Source organism: Temnothorax nylanderi, unplaced genomic scaffold, assembly GCF_030848795.1.
Source record: "Temnothorax nylanderi isolate EJ_2023f unplaced genomic scaffold, tnyl_v1.0 TNYL_tig0827_pilon, whole genome shotgun sequence".
Classification (NCBI taxonomy): Eukaryota; Metazoa; Arthropoda; class Insecta; order Hymenoptera; family Formicidae; genus Temnothorax; species Temnothorax nylanderi.
In genome coordinates this window covers 33,060-56,330 of record NW_027249889.1, presented here as the reverse complement: position 1 = coordinate 56,330, position 23,271 = coordinate 33,060, and the positions used below count along the sequence as shown (strand labels likewise).

The 23,271-nt window shown below is 40.3% G+C and overlaps 2 protein-coding genes across 2 annotated transcripts; both read left to right on the top strand.

Annotated features, from left to right (window-relative positions):
* The first annotated feature begins 12,641 nt into the window (after positions 1–12,641).
* LOC139785557 (uncharacterized) lies at positions 12,642–13,202 on the top strand. The gene has a single exon (XM_071724722.1). The coding sequence runs from the start codon at positions 12,642–12,644 to the stop codon at positions 13,200–13,202; it is 561 nt and encodes a 186-aa protein (XP_071580823.1).
* Positions 13,203–16,842: 3,640 nt separating this feature from the next.
* Positions 16,843–20,155, top strand: LOC139785556 (uncharacterized). Its single transcript, XM_071724721.1, has 5 exons — positions 16,843–17,651; positions 18,417–18,824; positions 19,103–19,438; positions 19,502–19,688; positions 20,063–20,155. Exons 1-5 carry the CDS (start codon positions 16,843–16,845, stop codon positions 20,153–20,155), a joined length of 1,833 nt encoding a protein of 610 aa, XP_071580822.1.
* The last annotated feature ends 3,116 nt before the right edge of the window (positions 20,156–23,271 follow it).

Below are 23,271 nucleotides of genomic sequence, written 5' to 3'. Positions count from 1 at the left end.
GGATTCGAGGAGCGCGCTATTAGCGCTATTTGCTTATTCTATCCTTGTTTTACATCTGATGAGCGATAAAGACAAAATGATTCAATAGCGCTAATAGCGCTAATAGCGCGCTAATAGCGCGCTAATAGCGCGCTCCCCGAACGCAGCCTTATTAAACGCTTAACAGAAGATCTCTAAATGTTTTAAAGAACTCTCAGCAAACGTCATACGTCATGTAAACGCTGTGCAAACTCTCAAAAACGCTATATACAAACGCCTTTCAAACGCTGCAGCGTTGCAATTTCCGCTCTACGAACTCTCTACTGACCGTTTCTAAACTCTCAACGAACTTCCGCTCACGTAAACATCAAACAAACGTTTATGAAACTTCTCATTTTCGCCAGGGGGGTAGCACCTCACTTTACGACAGCTCGCACGACAGTGCCGCTCTCCTGGCCCGGTGGGACCACGCTGGGCCCGCGCGCCTGCGCGCCGGGGTTGCACACCCTGCTCGCCGGTCAACCCTCCGCGAGCGCTGCGCCCGATTTGAACCCGCCTCTTCCCGAGTCCGGCTGACCGGGCCGCGACTCTGGTGCCGGTAATCGACGGCCAGGCTGGTCGGACCATGGCGCGTCGTCCGGCGGCAGTATCCCGTGGGCGATGGCTGATTTCTTCCTCGACGGGGATCTCGTCGGGGCGTCCCCCGCCCGGATGCCCCGTGAGCGGGCCGACATTCCGTGTATTGGGCTGAGCGCTCGCCCTGCGAGACGCTCTGTTTTACCGGCTGTGGGCCTCAGCGTGACTCGCCCGCCGGCCGTCCTTCCGCAGCAAGCCTCCACCTGTAATTCCCGCGGTGCGACACAAGTCGTTACAAGTTCCAGCGGCCACCTGCTCAACACCTCCTTCCGTATCCTGTAAGCTTCGCAAATACTATTAGATCTAATACTAACGCAGCCGCCTCGCCCCCTCTCGGGTGGAGGCACCACCCTTGACGCTACCCTCGGCCGAGCTACCATCTGGACAGGGGACGTGACCTTGTCATGTCACAATATGTTACGGGCAAAGTCCGCATGGTGTGCAGTGTCGGCATTGTACAACGCGACTGGGCAAAGTAGTTTATTAGCGGACATTGCCCGGTTTAATGTAGGCAAAGTTAACACTGCTTATCCAGCGATGGCAATGTCAGCAACTATTATCACATTGCAAACTTTGCTCGGTTTCAAGTGAGCAATGTCGACAATGCTAATATTTAATTAAAATAAAATTAATAAATTTTTCTTGTAAAAAAGCTTGGCGCTGCTAGACTTTGAAATTTAAACATTAAAGTTTAAACATTAGTACTAAAATTTTTGATTGAATAAAAAAACAATAAACATAATTTAAGGAAGAATGTGACGGGAGTAAAAAAGCAGCGCCAAGTTTTTTTACAAGAAAAATTTATTTTATTTTAATTAAATATTTTTATTTTGTACTGTTACTTCTTTCATTTTTTGTGATTAAAATGATTCTTTGTAATATTATCATTTTGTTAAGGAGAATTAAGAAGCTATTACCACTTGGGTTGGAATAGAAAGACCCTTGAATGGGAACACAAAGATATGTACCACTTGAGTTTTATTTTTTAAAAGTAGTTGCACACAACAATTATTTTTCAAAGCAATATATATATTTTCTTTGCAATTGGCACAATTTAAAGATTTCACATCTTTTTTTAAAATACATGTCACTTGAGTTGAGTTAGGTAACATAATTTTGTGATATAATAATTTTGTTAAGGAAGAAATTAAAGCTACTACCACTTAGGTTGGATTTTTGGATTTATACATATCACTTAGGTTAAACTAGGTAACGTAATTTTGTGATGATATAATTTTGTTAAGGAGAAATAAAGCTACCACTTAGGTTGGAGTTTTGAATTTACAAAATACATTGCGTGTACTTGGCGCCTTTATTTTACCTTTTTTGAAAAAGGTAATTTTGTACTAATATCACGCATTTTTGTAGTGTTAAACAGGGATATATAGGTAAAAGTAAATTACAGATTACTTAAAGAATTGGTAATTTGGCAGAGAAAAATTTCTAGTTTGTGAAAGTTAGTATTTAGGTGAAAATGAATTAATTTCTTTTGCAAATTGATAATTAGTAAAAATAAATTCTTTATTATTAAAATAATTAATAATTTGTCAAAAATAAATTACTGCTTACTTGAAAATTAATAATTAGTGGAAAATAATTATTAATATTTTTAGTAATAAATAAAATTAGTCTCAGGTACATTACTTATATCCCATTTACATGGAGGAATTATCGTAAGTTACTACACTGGAAAAAAATAGTTAATCCCAAAAAATATTTAGTCCAATACGTTCAACTAAACATTTTAGTTAATAAATTTTTTTCTTAGTGTACAGGAGTAACGCTTGCGTAAACATACAGTTTGACAACTTTTACGAGACAGCATATACGTGTGCGATTTTGAATACACAAGTTCTTAAAGAACTCCTTGGCATCAGCTTTCTACGGTCAATCTATATATATAAAGGAAGATGTCCTGACTGACTCACTCACTCATCAACGCCCAGCCTAAACCCCTGAACCGAATTTTTACCAAAAGTATATGAAATAGGGGTAGAATTTTCCGGGGAGTGCCACTATGTGTATAGTTTTTCGTTACCGATTTTCTGGAAACCGGTTTTTTTAATTTTTCTAATTTTTCGAGAAATAATTGACCGAATCTCAAACCCCTGAACCGAATTTTTACCAAAAGTATATGAAATAGGGGTAGAATTTTCCGGGGAGTGCCACTATGTGTATAGTTTTTTGTTATCAATTTTCTGGAAACCGGTTTTTCTAATTTTTCTAATTTTTCGGGAAATAATTGACCGAATCTCAAAGAATTATAGATTGAACAGGGATAGAATTTTTCGGGGAGTGCTATAAAGTGTATAATTTTTCGTTACCGATCTTTTTGGAAGCCGGTACCGAAATTTTTTCAATTTTTCGGGAATTAATCGAGAGAGAGAGAGAGAGAGAGAGAGAGAGAGAGAGAGAGAGAGAGAGAGAGGGGAGAGAGGGGGGAGAGGGAGAGAGAGGGGGAGAGAGGGGGAGAAAGGGGGAGAGAGGGGGGAGAGGGGGAGAGAAGGGGAGAGAGGGGGAGAGAGAGAGACTATTTGCGTGTCTTATTACATATGTCCTCCGGGGCGAAGCCCGGGTAACCAGCTAGTACTTATATATATTTCACTATTTGTCACAACGCGGCGACGGTCACGACTGTCACACTCTCGTTTGCATGGAATGAATTATCGTAATTTACCACAAAATCCTGTCTACGCGGAGGAATTATCGTAAGTTACTACAAAAATAACGCTTACGTAAACATAGTAATGATAGCGCGCTGAACCGGTTGAACGCACACGTACTACGTTACATATGCTGTCAGGCACTGCGACAGTGCACTGCGTGGCACGCAGTGCACGGTCTGCACGATTATCACTACCCTCTCATGTCAAAAAAAGGAAAGGTACAGACGCCATTTTTGTCCGACGACGACAACGACGTTTCTTAAAATATAAAACTAGCGATACTAGCACCACTAGCGTCGAAAAAGTGAAAAGGACGCGCAACTAGCGCTGTGGTGTAAAAGTGAAAGTGACGTTCTGACGACAATGACGTATCTTAATAAAAATTTACACACTTCAGACTTTGCATCACAAAATCTCCGCTCGTAGGGTACGTAGAGGAAAAATAAAAACACTTTTGTCATATAATTCAACCCAAGCTATCGATTGAGATTAGTCTGAACTCGATCCGTTCAGTCATTTATTGAGACTTAAAATCTCGGGTACTCGCAACTCGTCGCGTCGCGTAAAAGAGTCACGGTCGGTCTCGCTCCGCGCGTACTTGGCGCCAGACACTACCGTGTCTCTTGATTTTCTTTAAATAAATATTTAATTTTGTATTCATTTTTACATATTACTTGGATTGAGTAAGGTAATACAATTTGATGGTATTATTTTTTAAGGAGAATTAAAGCTACATATTACCACTTGGGTTGGAGTAGGAAGAACCTTAAATGGGAATAGAAAGATACGTACCACTTTTTAGGTTTAATTTGTTAAAAATGCAAAAGTTATTGTAGTGTACTCAGGTGGAAATGATTCGTGCTACGGCTTGGTTATAACAATATCTTTATTAGCTTAAAGGGTATCTGTCTTGGCCCTGCGCCTGCCGTGCTCGGACTCTCGTACGTTCTGTTGCACGCTACGCACGCTGCTCACGCCCCTCTCTCTAGCCTACCTATTGATATACAATGCGGCGATACGCAATGGGCGCGTTCTCACGCAACATCTTTCCCTCTTTTTAAATAATAATAATATTAGAGGTGCAAATACATATATGGGCGCTGCTACTTATATCTAAACGGTATTCTACCTTAGTCTGCTACTGTGAGTAGGCGTTGTGCTCGTTACCTCTGAAGATGCCGATGATAGCACGACTTTCCGCTTTCTAACTGTTAATGCCTGAAGCGATATAGGTTGCGTCCGCCGACGCTTAGTGGGGTCTCCATTTATGGAGACGAAACGCTCATCGAACAAGCGCGGCGTTTTGCCTTTTTCCGGCTTACTGCTAAAGGTGTGAGACGCCAGGGTTAGATGACCACGCGTCGGGCGTCCGAGCGCCGTAACAGTATGAGGTGATTTTTAACCTGCGTGGCAAGCGACCGTGCGCCGTGGTAGATCGACAGGGGTCTGGCGCCTCAGTTCGGCGACCGTGCGCCTTGATTGGCCGGTGCCTCGTATCCCGGTTGGTCGGCTGTGCGTCGTTACTGGTTGGCGATTTACGCCCATGCCGGGCGGCCGTGCGCCGCTATTGGTCGGGAGGCGACTCGCGCCGAATGAGCGACTAGCGCTGTGATTGGCTGGCCTATTGCTTAATGCCGTGGGATTGTCTAGCGTAGAGGATGACTAACAGGCGACTCGCGCCGAGTAAGCGGCTTAGCGCTGTGAATGCTGTCTGGCGACTCGCGCCTATTTTAAGCGGCTAGCGCTGTGTTGGGCGATTAACGCCTTGCTGTGTACCCTGAGCGTCTAGGCGCTTCTATGCTAGGCAACTGGCGCCTAAGAATATCTGTTTCGGTCCCGTAGGGGGTCTCCCTTTATACTAGTCGATGCGGAATTTTGACCGTGAGAGAATGCGCGGGCGATGCGACGCCTAGCGGCGTTGCCGCGAACTGCCGGTAATGCAGGCGCCGCGCGAGCGTGCACCAATGGTGGCGCATGCCGCCACAACATATATAATACAAAATATAAATAAAAGGGCCTGCGAACTAGCGAGATATTTGTGCTAAATTTATTATATTATGAACACAACAGATAATCAATAAACATCAAACGTTTCGGCCATTACTGTGACCTTCTTCAGTGTAAGAAACCAATAACCTTGATCGTTGAATATAAAATTAACGGAAAAGTCGTTACATCGTTATTAAATTAAAAATTACAGAACAATCGTTATTAAAAAACGCCAATCGCTTACATACGTGTCTTCGTGTGGATCCTTATCATTTCTCGCAGAACCAGTTAACACAGTTCATCGTATACAATTATCGTTCGAGCGTCCATAAGTCGGTCATGGAAAGGATTTGTCTCTGCTGTCCAACAAGTCGCGGTCATTGATTGGATAGGACCGATGCCGAATGTCCTTACATAAATTATATAATTTATATGCATTGAATTGTATGTAATGAAATTAAAGTGATTCTCAATACCTTGAATAGTAGAGATGCGTGTCGAGGAATACATGTTTTGCTGTGGTCGGTCTAATGTCAAATGCGGGAGTCGGAGAATTGTAGTGTGGAGCATGTGGAAGGGACGGAATACAGGAGAGGAAAGGAACCTGAGTGGGAATTAGGAAGGAGGGAGTAAATTGAGTATTGGGAGATATGCTTCTGGTAATAATTCCGTGTCACTTTGTTTGTTGAGGCCCTCATTCTGTCTTTTAATATGCACCATCTCAGAAATGAGTCGTTTGTGATATATAGGTTCATTATCTAAGATTTTTACCCCTTCCCAATCTAATCTGTGATCTGTCTTCATGCGATGTTCAGTAATAACTGATGGAGATCCGCTTTTCTTCATAGTATCAGATTTGTGCTCTTTGATTCTAGTTTTTAATTGTCTTTTTGATTGTCCAACATATGTGGCATCACAATCATTACAACTTATTTTGTATACGATTCCACAATGTGCCGATCTTTCTAATTTATCTTTGCCCTTTGTAATAAATTTGTTCAATTTAAACGGAATCGTAAAAGCCGGGCGAAAATTAATATTTTTAGCTAACGTTGTGAAACCTTCTGAAATGGATTTAATATACGGTATTGTGAAATTAGGAGTCTTGTTTTCAATAGCGAGATTGTTATGTGATTGTATGTTATAAGAAAGGAATTTGATCCTATTCCTAATAGTAGAAAAAATGAACCCAAGTGGATATCCATTGTTCAATAGGGTGTTAATAACATCTTCTAAATTTTTCTTATGAAACTTTGGGTGAGACAGAAAGATGATTTTATCAGTAAGCCATATATTACGCCTCTTTTGTGACAAAGTGGATGGTTCGAATTGAAATTTAAATATCTACCAGAAAATGTAGGTTTATGGAAATGGTCGAAAATGATTCTGTTATCCTCAATGATAATAGTGACATCTAAAAAATTAAGTCTGCCCTTCCCTCCGATTTCACAAGTAAATTGCAACCGTTTATGTAAAGAGTTGAAAATCTCCAATGTATTATTAATTTCATTACATGGAGCATCCATTGCAATATCATCTACATACCGACAATAGAAACGTGGGACATAATTGAGTTGTTGGATTGCAATCTACTCGAGGTCGCACATGATCATATTCGCCGCTATTGGTGACAGAGAGGAGCCCATCGAACTACCAAAAATTTGTTTGTAATTGTTGAAAGAATAATATGTAGAATTAAGAATTAGTCGGATTGCAATTATAAATTCGTTAAACGGAATGTCCGTGTGCTCCGAAATCTCACTCCATCTTTTTGTAATACTTTCCACTACCAAGTCTGTCGAAACATTAGTGAAAAGTGAAACGACGTTCAATGATATTAACATATAATTAGAGTCGAAGGACATGCCATTTAATTTTTTCACTAAATGATAGCTATTTTTTATATGGCTAAGAGATTCCTAAACACCTTTAGACAAAATATCCTGTAAACAACAAGCAAGCATATACAACGGGCTATTTATGGATGACACTATTATTCTAATAGGATTGCCAGGCTATGTATTTTTGGCAATCCATAAGCTCTCGGTAGAATACTATCCGTGCAATTGAGTCTTGTATAAATGGAGTGATCTATATATCCCTTTTTCTTCCATCTTGTTAGTAGAGAACGTAAATCATTCGTGAGTTTTTTTATCGGGTCTTTGTCAATTACTTCGTAGATGGAAGTATCAGAGAGAGATGACTCCATTTCCTTTAAGTATTCAATTTTGTCCAAAGCAACCGTGACACTACCTTTATCGGCTCTTGTAAAAAGGATGTTGGGATGTTCCTTAATAAACTTTTTAGTTAATGTTATCCATCCCAAAATCATTTTATCGTTATGACTGACTGGTAATTTTTGATTAGCAATTTTATTGACTAAAGATATTGATCGATTCCTGACTGTCCCTCGAATGGATTCCTGACATTTACTTATATTACTTTCTATGTGTTTTATGAATTTAGTAATTAATTTAGGTGTCTCATATTCATTGATAGGTATTTGATGCACCCTGCAATCGGTGCAACAGAATCGAGAGTGTAGGTGAAAGATATCGATTAGGATATGGATGCCGCGATTATCGATGTACTGTCGCGATAGCTGGATCCTTTTTCTGTTAGAAAGCAATCTGTATCGCTACGTAATAGACGAGTTTGTATAAGCAAAAGGCGACTAGATATTATTTTCCTTTCCACATCGTTCCTGCACACAAAAGGGCATTGCGCTCTCTGCCAACAAGGTTATGGGCCCAGATGAAAAGGTAGATGGCTCATATTCGTAAAAGGGACAGAGTTGATCGAGACAAGGGAACATATAACCTAACTTATGGAAGGTTCTCAAAGTCAGCAAATCTCGATCTGGTTGTGAGATAAAGGGAAAGCGTATATACATATAGATACAGAAGAAATGGCCTCGTCATCCCAATTTGTGGATCGCATCGATAAACTAAACGGTGCGAATTATGGGTCATGGAAACTTAACATGATGATGACCTTAGTACAAAGAGAGTTATGGCAGAATGTAACCGGCGAAGCCATATTGTCGGCCAATCCCACACCGGAAGAAGGGGAACGCTTTAGAAATAGAGAAAGTAAAGCTCTAGCGACAATTTACTCGGCGTCGAACCAGAACACCAAATACATATTTTGGACTGCGACAAGGCGTCTGATGCGTGGGAAGCATTACAGAGGATCTTCGAACCGAAATCGCGGGCAAGAATACTACAATTAAAGAAGCAGATGTTGTCTATAAAATTAGAACCCAGCGAAACGATGAATTCATACTTGGCAAGGCTGAAAACGTGCAGCGACAGTCTTAAGGAGGTAGGATATGAATTTAAAGATGTTGATTTAGCCTACGCTATGTTATCAGGTCTCCTGGACGCGTGTGATGGAATAGTAATGGCACTGGCAAATCTGGATGATGAAAAATTCAAATCAACTGAAATTAAAGAGATACTTTTGAACGAGTATGAACGTCGAGCCATGAAGAAAGGAGGACAGTCTGAGGAGCAACCAAAGGAAGCGCATCATCAAATAAAAGAACACAGTAAAGACGAAAAAAGAAAATGTTTTAGATGTAATAAGATAGGACACTTAGCGAACAGTTGTAATCCAAAATCGTTAAACGCAAAAGGAAATAAAAGCGTTGGACATCTAATAATACACAAAAGGGTAATAACGCGCTGTTGTTAGAATTAAATAATACTCAGTTAGATGATTCGTGGTTAATAGATAGCGGAGCGACTCATCATGTATAGTAAGCATAAAGAATGGTTCGATAAATATAAACCAATAGTTAATGAAACGATTTATTCAGCAGATAGTAAGTCAAGCGACACTTTAAAAGCCGTAGGTGTAGGCAACATAAAAATACAAACCTTTGTTGGTAATAAAAGATTTAATTTAACGTTACTTAATGTATATCACGTTCCTAATATAAGACGCAATCTATTGTCAGTTTCGCAAATAGAGAAGAAACACAAAAGACTTTTGATAGACAACGGAAAACTTAAAATTCAAAATAAAAAAAATAGAGTGATAGTGGGGGAAGCTTTATGTAGAGATGGTTTATATATTGTTAAAGCGAAAGTCATCAAAAATAGAAATAAGCTAGAACAAGAAGAAACACACGTCATGTATACTAATAAGTTAACTGATAGCGAAAAATGGCACAAAAGATTTTGTCATGTAAATATGAAGACTATTCAAGAAATGTCGAAAAAGGATTTAGTTAGAGGCTTAGATAATGTAAACATAGTTGATACACACTGCAATAGTTGTAACGTTAGCAAATCAACGAAAGCGCCATGTAAATGATTAGATTGTAGACAAACGAAAAATGTATTAGAGTTAATTCACTCCGATTTGTGCGGCCCTATGCCGATAAAATCAATTGGTGGAGCAAAATACTTCTTAACATTTACTGATGATTATTCTAGAAAAGTAACAGTATATTGTCTACGAAGTAAAGATGAAGTAGTTGAATACGTCCGAAAATATATAGTTAGAGTAGAAAAAGAGACGGATAGAAAGGTTAAAAGATTTAGAAGTGATAATGGGTTAGAATACTGCAATAAAACTCTTAAACGGATATTTGATGAAATGGGAATAAAACATGAACGAACGAACGTAGATACACCTCAAATGAATGGTATTGCAGAACGAATTAATAGGACATTGTCAGATCTAGTATGAGCAATGCTTAAAAATGCTGAATTACCTGAAAGATATTGGGGTAAAGCAGTCGTAACTGCGTGCTACATTAAAAATAGAGTCATACATTCGTCTATCAATAACATTCCAGAAATGATTTGGACGGGAAATAAACCAAGTGTAAGACACCTAAAAGTTTACGGTTGTTTAGCTTATGCGCATATTACTAAACAAGGTAGGCACAAACTCGACTCTAGAGGAAGAGAATGCATACTTGTTGGATACTCTAGTCAAACGAAAGGGTATAGATTATGGGATCCGATTAAGTGCGATGTAATACAAACAAAACATGTAGAGTTTGTCGAAGATGTCTGCGGGTACGAGTACATTAAAAGGATACTTGAAACTCCATTTTCTAATACTGATAATATAGATGAATGAAGATACTGTGGACGATGACGAATCAGTGGAAGACGACGAATCAGTAACTATCGAAACGCAGGAAAAAGATGTAAACGATGATACGGGACCTTCGCAGAAAACTGTATCAGAGGGGAAACGTAGTGTAGGTAGACCGAGAAAAGTAGTTAGAAATCCATGGGGTCGTGCAGGCAAACCTAAAAATATAGAATTAAATTTAGCAGAAATAATTAAACCTACAACGTATGAAGAAGCGATGATGTCACCATAATCGGATGAGTGGGAGACAGCAATGTGAAGAGTTAAAAAGTTTAAATGATAGGAATACATGGAAAATAGTAAGCAAACCAGAAAACGTTAATTGTATTGGAAGTAAATGGGTCTATAGAGTTAAAACAAATTCAACGGGTAAAATAGTAAGATACAAAGCTAGATTAGTTGCACAGGGGTTTTCACAAAAGAAAGATATACTAGGTGCGCAACTAAGTTTCCGGGTTTCACACATAGATGGCACCAATAACACATGTACTCGACTTACATGTCTGAAGTTGTCTGAAGTTATAGCTTGGACATCTGTTAACAATAACCAGTCGTTACATAAACACATATCGCAACGCAAAAATATTTTTTCTAACAACGGAGATGTCGAGTTTTGTGCCAAATAAACAGCATTTGCGGGAAGCTTTGCTTTTCTGCTTTAACTTGAAAAAAAATGCAGCTGAAGCACGTCGTTTGCTTGAGGAGGCCTACGGCGAACATGCACCATCGAAAACTACCTGTGAAGATTGGTTTAAACGCTTCAGAAGTGGCGATTTCGACACTGAGGACAAGGAGCGCTCCGGAAGACCAAAAACAATTGAGGACGCCGATCTGCAAGCGTTATTGGATGAAGATGATACGCAAACACAAGATCAACTTGCGGAGGCATTAAACATGACTCACCAAGGTATTTCCAAACGTTTACATGCCATGGGAAAAATTCAAAAGGAAGGAAAATGGGTGCCGCATGAGTTGACTGAGAGACAGATGGAAAATCGAAGAGCCACTTCCGAAATTTTGCTTTTGCGGCATGAAAGAAAGAGTTTTCTTCATCGAATTGTTACTGGCGATGAGAAGTGGATATATTTAGAGAATCCCAAACGCAAAAAATCGTGGCTTTCACCTGGTGAAGAATCAACATCGACGGCACGGCCAAATCGTTTTGGAAAGAAGACAATGCTCTGCGTTTGGTGGGACCAGAAAGGAATCGTGTACTATGAGCTGCTGAAACCGGGCGAAACTGTCAATGGGCATCGCTACCGACAACAAGTGATCAATTTAAACCATACACTGCTCGAAAAACGGCCAGAATGGGACACGAGACACGAACGAGTGATATTGCAGCACGACAACGCTCCGTGCCATCGCAGTTCCATCGTCCAGGACACCATCAAAACGCTGAAATGGGATCTGCTACCGCACCCGCCGTATTCGCCAGACCTGGCGCCTTCCGATTATCACTTGTTCCGGTCGATGGCGCATGGCTTGGCTGGGCTACACTTGACCAATTTCGAAGAAGTGCAAAATTGGTTGGATGAATGGTTTCGGTCCAAAGACGCGTCGTTTTATTGTCGCGGTATTCATGTATTGCCAGAGAGATAGCGAAAATGTATAGCTAGCGAGGGACGATACTTTGAATAAACCATTTTTTGTATTTCTCTTGAAATTTTCCATTTTTTATTGATCAAAAAAACCCGGAAACTTAGTTGCGCACCTAGTAGATTATTCACAATCATATGCACCCGTTGCTAATATTTCATTGATTAGATTGCTGATAACCATGTCAACGTCGCATAATTGGAAAATCCATCATTTAGATGTAAAATGTGCGTATCTTTATGGAAACCCCTTAAGGAAGAAATTTATATGAAATTACCACCCGGACATGAAGATCGCGATATAAAAGTAACAAAACTTTTAAGACCAATATACGGTTTAAAACAGTCAGGACGTAATTGGAATGATGAGATTGATGAATTTTTTATTAAAAACGGATTTAAAAGATTGAAAGCAAACAGCTGTGTTTATATTTATGGTAATGATCTTCTAATTCTTACATTATACGTAGATGATATTATATTATTTGCTCGATCAATTGACAAGATAAACGAAGTTAAGTCATTACTTATGTTAGAATACGAAATAAGAGATTTAGGTAGAGCGTCATACTTATTAGGTATAACTATCGAGCACGAAGAGAACAAAGTAAGACTATCGCAAACGTTATATTTAAATAAGTTGTTAAGCGAATATGGAATGGATGATTGTCAGACATATAAAACGCCAATCGATCTAGGGGTAAAGTTATCAAAATGTGACAGTCCACATAGTAATGTTGAAAGAGATGAAATAAAAGGTGTACCGTACAAACAATTAGTTGGATCACTAATGTACTTAGCGTTGGCGACATGGCCAGATATATTGTATGCGGTGACAAAATTGTTACAGTTTAGCTCCAATCCAGGTAGAGCACATTGGTTACAAGCTAACAGAGTATTGAGATATTTGGCTGCAACGAAAGATATTGGTTTAGAGTACAGTTGCGGTGCAAATGAGATAGAGATTTTTAGTGATGCTGATTGGGCATCAGATGTCGATAATAGACACTCCTATAGTGGCATGATAGTACTTCTAAATGGAAACCCAATAACGTGGAAATCTAATAAACAAAAATCGATTTCAACATCTACTATGGAGGCTGAATGTGTTGCTCTAGAAGTAGCTGTAAAAAAAGTTATGTGGTTGAATATGATGTTCGATGAATTAGCGCAGAGAACAAGTTTAAATGTGCCTTATAAGACATATGTTATCTATTGATATAGCTTATCATATTACTAGAGAGATGCATGAGAATGGTTTGATTGAGTTGAAATATGTTTCATCTGGTGACAACGTGGCGGACATTTTTACAAAGGCATTATCCCATATTGTAATGAACAAGCATGTTGAGAAGTTGGGATTGCGACAAATTGCAGAGTGAACAAAGTGGGAGATTTGATAGGTATTTGATGCACCCTGCAATCGGTGCAACAGAATCGAGAGTGTAGGTGAAAGATATCGATTAGGATATGGATGTCGCGATTATCGATGTACTGTCGCGATAGCTGGATCCTTCTTCCGTTAGAAAGCAATCTGTATCGCTACGTAATAGACGAGTTTGTATAAGCAAAAGGCGACTAGATATTATTTTCCTTTCCACATCGTTCCTGCACACAAAAGGGCATTGCGCTCTCTGCCAACATTCATTAATTGCTACCCCGAAACGTTCACCCAATTGTAATAGATAGACGATTTCATCCGGGATTACGTTGTTACTCAAATTGCGAAACCAACCATACTGTGGAGAATCTAAATGAGATTCTTGTTTAAACTTTTGTGCTTGAAGATTAACATGGTGTAAATTAGGACCAGAATTATTTTAAAAAAATTTTTTCTTTCGAATGTCAGAATCCACCGAGTTAACATCACCCCGAACAATAATAATTAATCTCACATATCTTCGATTTCTTACGTGTGTTAGAGATTTTCGTCAGCCATTTAATTTTTTGTCAATTCTTACTTTTCGGTTGTGCCACAGCTGATTCTCGACAAATTTCTGGTGAGCAAAGAACGCATTTTCGATCATAGAGGAAAATACGTTAGAAATCGACTTATAAACTCTGTACATTTCGTGTCTAATACAGTGCAATCTTTTGTACGCATCATTTAATTCAAGTCTTAAATCGTATACAAAATAAGTTGTAATGATTGTGATGCCACATATGTTGGACAATCAAAAAGACAATTAAAAACTAGAATCAAAGAGCACAAATCTGATATTATGAAGAAAAGCGGATCTCCATCAGTTATTACTGAACATCGCATGAAGACAGATCACAGATTAGATTGGGAAGGGGTAAAAATCTTAGATAATAAACCTATATATCACAAACGACTCATTTCTGAGATGGTGCATATTAAAAGACAGAATGAGGGCCTCAACAAACAAAGTGACACGGAATTATTACCAGAAGCATATCTCCCAATACTCAATTTACTCCCTCCTTCCTAATTCCCACACAGGTTCCTTTCCCCTCCTATATTCCGTCCCTTCCACATGCTCCACACTACAATTTTCCGACTCCCGCATTTGACATTAGACCGACCACAGCAAAACATGTATTCCTCGACACGCATCTCTACTATTCAAGGTATTAAGAATCACTTTAATTTCATTACATACAATTCAATGCATATAAATTATATAATTTACGTAAGGACATTCGGCATCGGTCCTATCCAATCAATGACCGCGACTTGTTGGACAGTAGAGACAGATCCTTTCCATGACCGACTTATGGACGCTCGAACGATAATTGTATACGATGAACTATGTTAACCGCTTCTGCGAGAAATGATAAGGATCCACATGAAGACACGTATGTATGCGATTGGCGATCTACACGAAGACATGTATGTAAGCGATTGGCGTTTTTTAATAACGATTGTTCTGTAATTTTTAATTTAATAACGATGTAACGACTTTTCCGTTAATTTTATATTCAACGATCAAGGTTATTGGTTTCTTACACTGAAGAAGGCCAGTAATGGCCAGTAATGGCCAGTAATGACCGAAACGTTTGATGTTTATTGATTATCTGTTGTGTTCATAATATAATAAATTTAGCACAAATATCTCGCTAGTTCGCAGGCCTTTTTATTTATATTTTGTTTTATATAAAGCGAACACTATCAACGAATTGTTTATATTGTTACGCCCGCGCTGAAACGGCCCTTAACTCCGAGCTGAAGCGAGCGGTCATTCCGCAGAAGTCGCGAAGCGGTCCCTTGACAACGGGACATTTATTGATTTAATTACCGCCTGTCAGATCGATCTGGTGACTCGTTTCGTTCGGACCGGTTTTCCCAGATCTCTTTATTGTATTCCGTTCTGAGCTTTAATAAACCCGAGTTCTTTTGTAATAACGAGAGTGGTTATTTCTGCGATCCCGGAAGCACGCGTACGCGTTCGCGAGTGCGCGCGTAACATTTTGGGGGCTCGTCCGGGATCAGACGAGCGACCGCGGAACGGGAGAGTGACAGTGATTCGGACAGACGGAATGGCCACATCGGCGCCTTCCTTGAGGAAGCGGGCACGAGCGAGGACACCGCAGCCGGACGCCCCGGAAGTGACGTCGTTAGCGGCGACTCTGCAGGGCGTAATTGATGAAGTGCGGCTGCTGCGAGAAGAGCGGGCACAGAGGGAGGCGCAGCATACGGAGGAGCTGCGGCGCCGCGATGAGGAGCTACAACGTCTCCGAAGCTCTGTACAGCTAAGTCCTTCTATTAATAGAGCGACCGAGGAAATACGAAGTTCGGGGGTGCGTTCTGCGTTTCCCGGGGCGGGTAATGGGCGCGCGGGTCCGTCGGCTTATGGCGTGTTACCGGGAGTGAGCGGTGCGCGAGCGTATCCGACGGCTTATGACGTGTTACCGGGAGTGAGCGGCGCGCAAGCGTATCCGGCGGCTTGTACCGCATTTCCGGGAGCGAACGACGCGCGTTCGGAGCTGGGCTATAAGCTAAAGCCCGACACTTTTGACGGAACGACCCCGCTGCGAGAATTTCTCTCGCAATTTCTTTTGATCACGCGCGCGAACGGTTGGGATGACACGTCGAAGTCCGTTGCGTTGGCCGCAAATCTGAGGGGAAAGGCGCGGGCGGTATTAGAGTCAGTGGAAAATTTAGAGAGCCTTGATTTCGGGGAATTAAAATCTAAATTAGAGCTTCGTTTTGGTGAGGGAGGTTTATCACAAAATTTTTATACTCAGTTTACGAGCCGTAGACAGAGATATGGTGAGGATCTGGCTTCTTTCGGAGCAGAGCTCGAAAGGCTTTCTCGATTAGCTTATCCTGAGTGCCCCTACGTGGTTCGAGACAAGATCGCGTGCGCTCAATTTGTTTCTTCCCTTTCGGATGGATTTGTTAGAAGGACTCTTCAGTTAGAAGGGATTACCTCGCTGAAGTTGGCCATAGAGAGGGCAAAGGCCGTCAAAATTATACAGGGAGGGAATTTTGAAAGAAGAGGGGATTTTGGGAAGCGATTTGAGAAGGGGAAGGATAGGGGTGTGAAGAGTAATGAAAAGGGAGACGGAAATGAAAAAGTCGAAGAGAGAGAAAAGAAAGGTTATGGTTATGGGCGGAGGGATTTGAATAGAACAAAAGAGTGTTGGAATTGTGGAAAGGAGGGACATTTCCGATTTGAGTGTCCTGAGAACAAGGGAAACTCGGTTTAGTTGCTCTCGGCGGGGGGAGAACAACGGAAGTGAACATTACCCCGGGTGTTAGTTGTTCTCAAACTTTTTCTGTTAATCGAATAAAGTCGAGTTCAAAATATTTTAGTTATAAGGGGATGTTGGATGGTAATGAGTGTTGTTTTAAGATAGATACGGGTTCAGACGTTTCGATTCTTAGTAGAAGAATGGTTAGAGAGGGCAAGCACATTATTCAAATTAAGGACAATTCTCTTAGATATCCCACTGGAGAGGTAGTACCCATCGAATTTAAGGTTATGGCAAAAGTTCTCTTGGGAAGGTATTTCGTGGAAATTCCTATGTATGTAATAGACATGGATGACGATTGTTTATTGGGTGTAGATTTCTTAAGGAAGATAAATTTAGAAAATGTTTTTGAATCTGCTTTCGTTTCTTCGGAGTCTGAAGAAGAAAAGGTTTTGAGTTGTTCTCGAATTCAAGTTTCTTCCGGGAGAGCTCCATTCTTGAAAGAACTCTATACCAATAATTCCTCAAATTTAAATGAGGCTCAAAAAGAAATTTTTACGGATTTCTTAGAGGAGTATCAGGATGTATTTTCTGAAGAGATTGTTGCTGGTAATTGTGGAGTCGTCGAACATGTCATCAATTTAGAAGATTCTTCTCCCATTAAGCAGGTTCCTCGTCGAATTCCCTTACGAATGCGAGAGGAAGTAGAAAAGATTATTGAGGAAATGAGGAAGCAAGGGGTCATAGAAGAGTCGCAAAGTCCGTGGGTTTCTCCTGCTGTTTTGGTAAGGAAGAAAGATGGAACGTTGAGATTTTGCGTCGATTATAGAATGGTCAATGCAATTACTAAAAAAGATTCGTTTCCCTTGCCTAGAATAGATGACATTTTCGATCAGCTTTCGGGAAACTTTTGGTTTTGCACTCTGGATCTTAAAAGTGGTTATTGGCAGGTGAAGATTCGTCTTGAGGATAGAGAAAAGACTGCCTTTTCTATTGGACGTGGATTATGGCAATTCACTGTAATGCCTTTTGGGCTGTGTAATGCCCCTGCTACCTTCGAGCGTTTAATGGAAAAAGTATTGCGGGGATTATTATATAAAATTTGTTTGGTTTATTTGGACGATGTAATAATTTTCGGTAAAAATTTTAATGAAATGTTGGAGAATTTAAAGAAAGTGCTCTCACGGTTTCGTTCTGTTAATCTTAAAGTAAACCCTAAAAAGTGTATTCTCTTTGCAAAGGAAGTAAAATATTTGGGACATATAGTCTCTTCGGGAGGTGTTACTACAGATCCGGAAAAGATCTCTGCTGTGAAGGATTGGCCGGTTCCACATAACAAAAAGCAGCTTCGAAGTTTCCTAGGATTTTGCTCATATTATCGGAAATTTGTAAAAGGATTTTCTTCTTTGGCCAAACCTTTATATGCTCTAACAGAGAATCAGGTTAAATTTTCTTGGGACGAGAAGTGTCAAAGTGCATTTTTAGAGTTGAAACGAGTGTTATCTTCTTCTCCAATGTTATCCTTCCCGAGTGGGGAGGGAGAATTTATTTTGGACACTGACGCTTCGAATATTGGAATTGGCGCAGTCCTTTCACAAAAGCAAGAGGGAGTAGAAAAAGTCATTGCTTATTTCAGTCGTGTACTTAGTAAGTCTGAGAGGAATTATTGCGTTACTCGTCGAGAACTCTTGGCGATAGTCGATTCTATTAAATTTTTCCGGCATTACCTTTTGGGGCGGAAGTTCTTGATTCGTACGGATCATGTTTCTCTTAGGTGGTTGATGTCCTTCAAAGACTTAGAAGGGCAATTGGCGCGTTGGCTGGAGAGACTCCAGCAATATGAGTTCGAGATTATTCATCGTAAAGGCTTAATTCACAAGAATGCCGATGGGCTTTCTAGACGACAATGTGAATCATTTGGTTGCGAATATTGTGTCAAGGTGGAGAGGAGGCAGATGGAAGAATCAAGAAAATCAGTTGCTCGTATTATTCTCATAGGAGAAACTCTTCAAGATTGGCGCAAGGAGCAATTAGAGGACGTTAGCATTGCTTTTATTTACCGCGGGAAGGAAACGGGAATACGTCCGTCTCGTTTTGAAATACCCGCTGGAGATGTCTCCGCCCGGATATATTGGTCTTATTGGGATGCTTTGAGTTTAAAGGATGGGGTTCTTTACAAGAGGTGGGAAGCACCGAATCTTAAGTCGAGTATTTTTCAGCTTATTGTTCCTCGAAGCCGTGTTAACCAGATTTTAGAGGAGGCGCATGATTCTTTTTCTGGAGGGCACTTTGGAGTCAATAAAACACTTGAAAAAATCAGAAAGCGGTTTTATTGGGCCACCTGTAAACAAGATGTGGAGGAATGGTGCAAAACTTGCAAAGTTTGCGTGTCTAAAAAGGCCCTTTGGGGAAGGGAAAGTCCCCATTACAAATTTATAATGTTGGGGCACCATTCGAAAGATTACAAATGGACATACTTGGCCCTCTTCCTATTACTACTTCCGGAAATAGGTATCTCCTCGTCATTGTTGACTGTTTCACCAAATGGGTAGAAGCTTTTCCTCTCAGGAATATTAGGGCAAGTACAGTGGCAGAAGTCTTCGTTAATCAAGTCATTTCTAGACACGGGGTCCCTTTGGAAGTCCATACGGATCAGGGGAAGAATTTTGAGTCCAAACTTTTCGCAGAATTGATGAATCTCCTTGGAATTCGGAAAACGAGAACAACTGCTCTGCATCCGCAATCGGATGGACAAGTCGAGCGGCAACATCAGACTATTGTTAATTATTTGGCAAAGTATATTTCTGAAAATCAGAAAGATTGGGATCGCTGGGTCCCTATGTTTTTATTGGCTTATAGATCTTCTAAACACGAGACTACTGAAGTAACTCCCGCCGAGCTGTATTTTGCCCGAGATCTTAGGTTGCCGTTAGATCTGCTTTTAGGAAGTCCTCCAAGGGGAGGATCTCAGTCGGTTGGAGGTTTTATTGGGAATTTAAAGGAGAAATTGGACAGGATCCATTCCAACGTTAGGGAACGTATGGATGTAAAATCTTCACGAGCAAAGTCTTGGTATGATCGGAAGGCCAGGCAAACTCTTTTTCAAGAAGGGGAAAAAGTTTGGTTTTATAATCCTCGAAGGATGAAAGGTAGAGCCCCTAAATTGCAGAGCAATTGGGAAGGACCTTTCTTAATAGTTAAAAAGTTGAATGATGTGGTCTATTGTATTCAAAGGTCTGTGAGACATAAGAAGAAAATTGTGCATGCGGATAGATTGGCTTCCTTTTCCGAAAGACATTAGAGTTTGATAGGGATGTTATGGATTAGGTTGGGTGTGATAATTTGTGGGGAAGGTTAATTACGGTAGAAATTAAGATTGTTGTGTTGCATTGTTTACTGCGCGTGTTATTTTGTTCTTAGAAATTTACGGAAGCTGAAGCGGCCGTAACTCCTCGCCGAGTTGGACATCTTGGGAGCTGGTTTGTTGCCGAACCTAATACCGGCGAAGGATAAGTTACGAAGCTAGAAGACTGCCTCTCTCACGGTTGTTTGATCCGTGGTTTTTCCGTGAGACAAAGGGCAAATGCCGAGGCAGGGACTTGGGGAGTCTTTCGAGACGTTGGGTCCACGGTAAGCTTCCCCCCCCCTTGTCCGAAGATTTAGAAGAAGAGCAGCGACATCTCCGACGACTTCGGGAGCTGAAAGGAAGAGGCCTATGTTGGGAGACGAGATCTCCTGCGAGGGAACTGATGAGGGGTCGCCCTGGAGTCGGCAGGGGGGAGAGAGTATTTCCTTCCGGAAGATGTCGATTGGGGACTCGCTCCATGAGGAAGAGGACATGGTCCTGGACTTCCAGAGTACGGTTGGGACCGAGGAGAGGACGGTGCCCGGTAACCTGTGGCAGCAGTCCAGGGTAGGGCAGGAGGCCGTCCCGGTACCCTCGTACAGAAAAGTTCGCCCAGTCAGGAAACTGCCCTTCCGGATTGTCGGGACGACAATCTTGGAAAGGGAGGGCAGTGTTACGCCCGCGCTGAAACGGCCCTTAACTCCGAGCTGAAGCGAGCGGTCATTCCGCAGAAGTCGCGAAGCGGTCCCTTGACAACGGGACATTTATTGATTTAATTACCGCCTGTCAGATCGATCTGGTGACTCGTTTCGTTCGGACCGGTTTTCCCAGATCTCTTTATTGTATTCCGTTCTGAGCTTTAATAAACCCGAGTTCTTTTGTAATAACGAGAGTGGTTATTTCTGCGATCCCGGAAGCACGCGTACGCGTTCGCGAGTGCGCGCGTAACAATATATACAATGTTTTCCTATACGTAAAAATCCTTAAAATAACTAGGTGTTTTCCTGTCCCTGGATGTCTTCCTTGGGATGCCTGTTGATGTTGATGCTTCCTCAGCATCGTGGAAATCGGCCGGCTTCGAAGAGTCGTCATCTTGTGTCTGCTTATCAATGTTGTCCCTTCTCTCTTGTTGTCTATTTTGTGTTGTCTGTTTTGTTTCCCCGGTTTGGCTATCATCCTGTTCTTCAAGGACAAGTGGCGGGTCATCCTCTAAGTCCAAGCTAGCGTTCTGTTCTAATGGTGCCAAGATGAGGTGCCAACGATTTCTTCTTAGTATACCACCGCTATTAGTTTTAACCAAATAAGATTTTGGGGTATTCGCTTTACCTACTATTCTACCGTAACTACGCACGTCTGTAATCTAAACTCTATCATTTAGCTGTAATTGTGATACTTCTTTCGCGCGATGTCTCTTATTATAATATCTTTCCTGTATTCCTTTTCTTTTATTCTTTCGCGGTAATATTTTCTTATGTTTTATAAACGATCCTAACTTTCTTGACAGAATAGGAAGTAAGGAACGAATTTTTCTCGTAAACATTAGTTCCGCGGGAGAATATCCGTTCTCTAACGGAGTCGTTCTATACGCTAATAATCCTAGACTTATATCATCACATTTTTTAAATATGCTTTTTGCAATTTTAACTGCTGCTTCTGCTGCGCCGTTGCTTTGTGAATATTTCTGTGAGCTTGTTGTGTGTACAAAATCGTATTTACGCGCAAATTCTTTAAACTTTATGGCAAATTGAGTTCCACAGTCGCTCCTAACAATTTCAGGTACCCCGTATCTCGCAAATACCTCTTTGCATTTCTCTATAACTTCAGTTTCTGTTAATGATCTCAAATTAAAAATTTCTAAGTATCTTGAATAATAGTCAAACATAACTAAATACCACGTTTTACATTTGAAAAGATCGATTCCGATTTTTTGCCAAGGTCGACTGGGAAACTCTTCCTTCCTAAATGGTTCTTTAATATTAGACTTTTCCTCTATGCACTTCGGGCAATTTTCTGTTAGGTTTTTTAATTGTGTACTTAGCCCTAGTCACCAAACTGATTGCTTAACTCGCTCCCTACATTTGTTAATACCAAAGTGACTTTCATGTATTTTGGAGAGCATTTCTGCTTGCAATGTAGGAGGAATAACTATCCTAGAGTTGTACAACAAAAGATGATCTACGTAAGAAATATTTTTTCTTAACTGATAATAAGACCATATTCCGTCTGGTAATTTAGTTTTTGCAGGCCGTGATCTTAAACAGTACTCTATGAGTGTTTTACAAATAAAATCTGTTTCTTGTTCTTCACGTATTCTATCTAGAAGATTACTTGTTGCAAGCAAATTAGAAATTGTTAATCTCACATATTGAGCTATTTCTTCTTGTAGATCATCCTTGTTCCTAGTATTTTCGTCTACTGGACACCTAGACAAACAGTCAGCTAACACTAATTGTTTTCCAGGTACAAAAATAACCTTATTATTATATCGCATAAGCCTTAATCTTATTCTCTGAAGACGCGGAGTAAGTTCATCTATTGGTTTACTCTGTAATATCTGGAGTAGCGGTCTATGATCTGTTTCAAGAGTAACGCCTATAATTTATTCTTTATAATGGTCTGCCGCAAAGACTAATGCCAAGGCTTCTTTCTCAATCTGACTATATTTTTGTTCAGTTCGTGTCAATGTCCGAGAAGCATAAGCAACTATTTCTCTCTTACCAGTCTTATCCTCCTGAATAAGTGCACTTCCTAACCCATAACTAGAGGCGTCTGCCTGAATAATAATATTTTTATTAAAGCCAAAATGGGCTAATATAGGAGCTTGTAACTACAGTTCTTTTATTTTTTTGAAAGCTGCTTGTTGTGGTTGAAGCCACACAAAATGAGTATTATCTTTCAATAAACTGTTCAAGGGCTCTAATATGGAAGATTTATTTGGCACAAACTTGCTTACGTAATTAACCATACCAAAAAAACGTAATAAGGAGGTTTTATCTGTAGGCTCTGGAATTTTCACAAAAGCCGATATTCGTTCTGGTAGATTTTCAATTCCTTTTTCGGAAATTAAGTGTCCTAAAAACTCTTATCTTATTAACTCTAAATATACATTTATCCTTGTTTAAGGTTATCCCTTCTTCATTTAGTCTATCGAGAACCTCTTTTAATATTTTATTTTGCTCTTCCATAGTTTCTGCATGAATTAGTACATCGTCTATACGTACTATTATGTTTTAATGCCTTTTAATTTGTCTCTAAATTCCTGAGAAAAATAATCTGTTACACA